This window comes from Adelges cooleyi, unplaced genomic scaffold (assembly GCF_023614345.1).
Source record: "Adelges cooleyi isolate 19-005CV unplaced genomic scaffold, UGA_ACOO_1.1 ACOO_flye_CR_arks_rails_tigmint_CR_PRNA_178, whole genome shotgun sequence".
Lineage (NCBI taxonomy): Eukaryota > Metazoa > Arthropoda > Insecta > Hemiptera > Adelgidae > Adelges > Adelges cooleyi.
The window spans coordinates 16,679-20,513 of NW_026095836.1; the positions used below are offsets into that span (position 1 = coordinate 16,679).

Genomic DNA, 3,835 nt, shown 5'->3' on the forward strand with positions numbered 1-3,835 from the left:
CCACTTTGATGAACACCAGGAATCCCCTGGCAATATTCTTCGCCCAAGCAGTAGAAAGTCTTTTCAATTATTCAAGTAGTAATGAGACCTTCGCTATTTCATTCTTACCATATCATAGTTAAGAGAATGAAATCCGCCTATAAGTGACACATGAAAACGCATTAAATACTGCCGGCTTCGTAAAAAACGAATTTTCATATATCACTTACAACGCTTTTTGGACACGACATGTTACCGCTGAGCACTACTAGCCAGTCCGTGTTCGTAGGAGAGCCCTTTGAGGTAAACCACTAAAGCCAAGGTACGGTAGACGTAGTTGAAACTGTCGGTATTGACCGATTCTCGAAAAGTTGCTCATTCCAGCTCATCACAAAGACCAAATCCACTTCGATGAACACCAGGAATTCCCTGGCAATATTCTTCGCCTAAGCAGTAGAAAGTCTTTTCAATTATTTAAGTAATAATGAGACCTTCGCTATTTCATTCTTACCATACCATAGTTAAGAGAATAAAATCCGCCTATAAGCGACACATGAAAACGCATTAAATACTGCCGGCTTCGTAAGAAACGAATATTCATACATCACTTACTACAATTTACGGATATGACAGGTTTCCGTCCAGCACTACTAGTAAGTCCGTGTTCGGAGGAGAGCCCTTTGAGGTAAACCACTAAAGCCAGGGGTACGGTAGACGTAGTTAAAATTGTCCGGCATCGACCAATTTCCGAAAAGTTGCATTATTCCAGCTTATCACAAAGACCTAAACAACTTCAATGAACACCAGGAATCCCTGGCAATATTCTTCGTTTAAGCAGGAGAAAGTCTTTTCAATTATTCAAGTAGTACTGAGACCTTTGCAATTTTATTCTTACCATACCATAGTTAAGAGATTGAAATCCACCTATAAGCGACACATGAAAATGCATTAAATACTGCCGGCTTCGTAAGAAACGAATTTTCATATATCACTTACTACGCTTTTTGGACACGACATGTTACCGCTGAGCACTACTTGTAGATCCGTGTTCGGAGGGAATGATCGAACTAGCGGGCTAGTCGTGGGGGGGTCGCTAGAAGTTAAGTCGGGATAAGGCGTCGAATTAATTCTAGGTGATACGAGGGCGGACGGAATACGTTGGGAAAACGGTAAGTCGTCGGTCGCGCGTCGTATCGGGAAGTGATTAGCTACCCATTATATTCGCCGCGCTATGCCGGCGTCCGAACTGGACTTTGCACCCTAGGTAGAGAGTGGTGGTCAGCCAGTCAGTTCGTGTCTGCCGGACGGATTGTGGCGGTAAAGTGTCGCGGCCCGTGGCATATCACTAATAGTACGCCGCAGTGCGCGGCGTCCTATTAGTAATATGTATCACGGGCCGTGTCAACCCTCCCCCGCCAAGCCGTCAATCCGTCGGGTAGTGGTGTAGCTAACAGGGCCGAGAAGGATTAGTCCCTTATCAACTCGCCCTCAGGACCTATTGTAAGGTACCGATGGCGGACTACGGTATGGCGGATCGCCCTACAGTGGCTTGTCGATAGGGCTAGTAGGACAGGACTGGAAGTCTTCCGGTTCGGTGTCCGTCTTCGTCCAGTCCATTTCGGCCATCTCCTCGAGCTCCTGCTCCAGCGATGGGGTTTCCTCTTCCGCTGAGACAGTGGGTTGCGGGTCGACGGCGGCCTCCACCGGGGTGACCTCGGGGTGGATCGGGTCGCTCGTCGGCTGTTCCTCGGCGCGCACGTCTCTAGATGGCCCGGCGTCCCCATGGTCCGGTTTTTCCAGTCTAAACTGCTGCGAGGTAAATGGTGTCGGCTTCTGGGGTTGAGCTGTCTGCTCCTTCTTCGCCTGACGGAATGCCCGGAGACGGAGAGCCGACTTTCGCTTCGCCGAAGGGGTTCTGGTTTTTTTCGGGACGGTCCCCTTTGCCCTGGGAGGTCCCGCCGTCGCTGGCTTTCCGCTGCCGACAAAACGCACCGTCTTTCCCACCTGGACGGTCGTCGGTCGATGGAACGGGCGTACCGGAGGAGTTGGCGTCCTGGACGCCACCTGCGGTGCTGCCGACCGTGGTGGTAGCTGGTGGAGAGGAGCCGTCGACCTGGGCTGTGGTGCCCTAGGTTGCCCGTAGGTGGGCCCGGCTTGGAGTTGCCGATGTGGCCCCGTTGTCACCGGCGGACCGACCGGTATCTGATTACCGATGGGGGTCGTGGCCAGAAGGGCAATGCAGTCCCGCCAGCCACGTGAGTAGAGGGCCCACGCGACTGGGTCTCTCCGAATGACGTCGGGGGAGGCGTTATTGGCCTCGTCAGCGGTGTTGAATGCATGGCTGGGAAAGCGCACACCTCTGCTGCTCAGCATCCGCTGCATCGCCATTACTTGGTCTGCTAGTCCTTGCAGCAAGGTTTGGTCGGCGCTCGGCTGTCGGCTGCTGGCCATGATGCGCTGAAACAAAGGGGAGAAAAAAAAGAACAGAAATGGGGGGGGGACAAACACGATATAATTAGTAACAACAATAAGCAACATAATTACGTTTGTTATACTTCCCGTGTCGGTCAAGTATCGCTAGTTTCTTTCGTGTGTATATCGGTGGTAGCGGAGGGTTTCATGCATGATACATGGAGTTTCTTTGGTGGGCGTTGATCGGTTAGGTATATTCCCCTTCCAATCTTCTTCGCCAACCTCACCGGACCTGACCATTTGGGTGCAAATCCGGCGTGAAATCCTTTATCGGCATTTGAAAGGGGGTGCGCCTTGTGATACACCCAATCGCCCACTTTGAATTTTGAGTTCTCAGGGGTTATTGGGGACCCTTCTGATTTCAGAAGATTCATGGCCACTCTTTCGCGGCTCCGACGCTCTTCGTCAAATTGTTCGATTGGGACAGTCGATTGAAGGTTTAGGACCCAATCGCCCGGTCTTTTTCCTTCTCTACCAAGGACTAAAACCGACGGTGAGTAACCTGTCATCTCATTCGTTCTGTTCCGAATCGCGAAAAGTACCGACGATAGTTTCGTATCCCAAGAACGATGACTATCGTTCACTAAAAGTGTACGGAGTCCTTTTTTCAGTTCTTGGTTGCGACGCTCAGTGGGGTTGGCTCTTGGGTGATAAACTGGGGTCGTCCAACCCACCGCCCCCCATCGCTCGAGTGCTTTGAGCATTTCATTCGATGTGAATTGGGGGCCATTGTCACTGAGGCACACACGGGGATAGCCGTAGCGCGCAAAGAATTCGCGCTCGAGTGTTTGTGTGATAACTTTAGTAGTGGCGGACCCTAAGGGGTAAGCTTCGACCCATCTACTAAAGCAATCGGTGGCCACCAGTATGCATGTTTTGCCCCGTCCGGTTCTCGGATAAGGGCCCATGAGATCGATACTGATGACCTCCCAGGGTTGTCGCGGTTTTCTAGTCGAAAGAGGGTCTTCCGCCTTGGCGTTAAGAGGCTTAGTGCACGCGCAAATGTGACAAGACTTGACATAGAGCCTAACTTGATTCTTTAGACCTCGCCAGTAAAACCGTTCTCGAACCGCCCTATAAGTCTCTTTCCACCCAGGATGGTTGGAAAGGTAGTGATCGTGATACTTCCAAATTACCTGTGGCGCATTAGAAGTGGGGATCACGATTGGTTTCAGTTCAATTCCATTTTTCGTACCGATTCGCTTTCTTAGAAGGTCGTCAACTAAGAAGAAGTCCTTCGAGTTGGGGGTCGCTTGTCTGGTATTGTTTGCAGGGGAGTCATTGTTCACGGAATCTATGATAGATTTCACGGCCTGATCCCTTGTCTGCCAAGTTTTCAATAAAGACAAGGAGAAGGGTGTGTCGACAGAGTCTGTCGGTGAAT

General features: G+C 50.7%; 1 protein-coding gene across 1 annotated transcript; it reads right to left on the reverse strand.

The window, feature by feature from the left end:
- Positions 1-1,518: 1,518 nt before the first annotated feature.
- LOC126833100 (uncharacterized) lies at positions 1,519-2,430 on the reverse strand. Its single transcript, XM_050564247.1, has one exon. The coding sequence runs from the start codon at positions 2,428-2,430 to the stop codon at positions 1,519-1,521; it is 912 nt and encodes a 303-aa protein (XP_050420204.1).
- Positions 2,431-3,835: the final 1,405 nt, after the last annotated feature.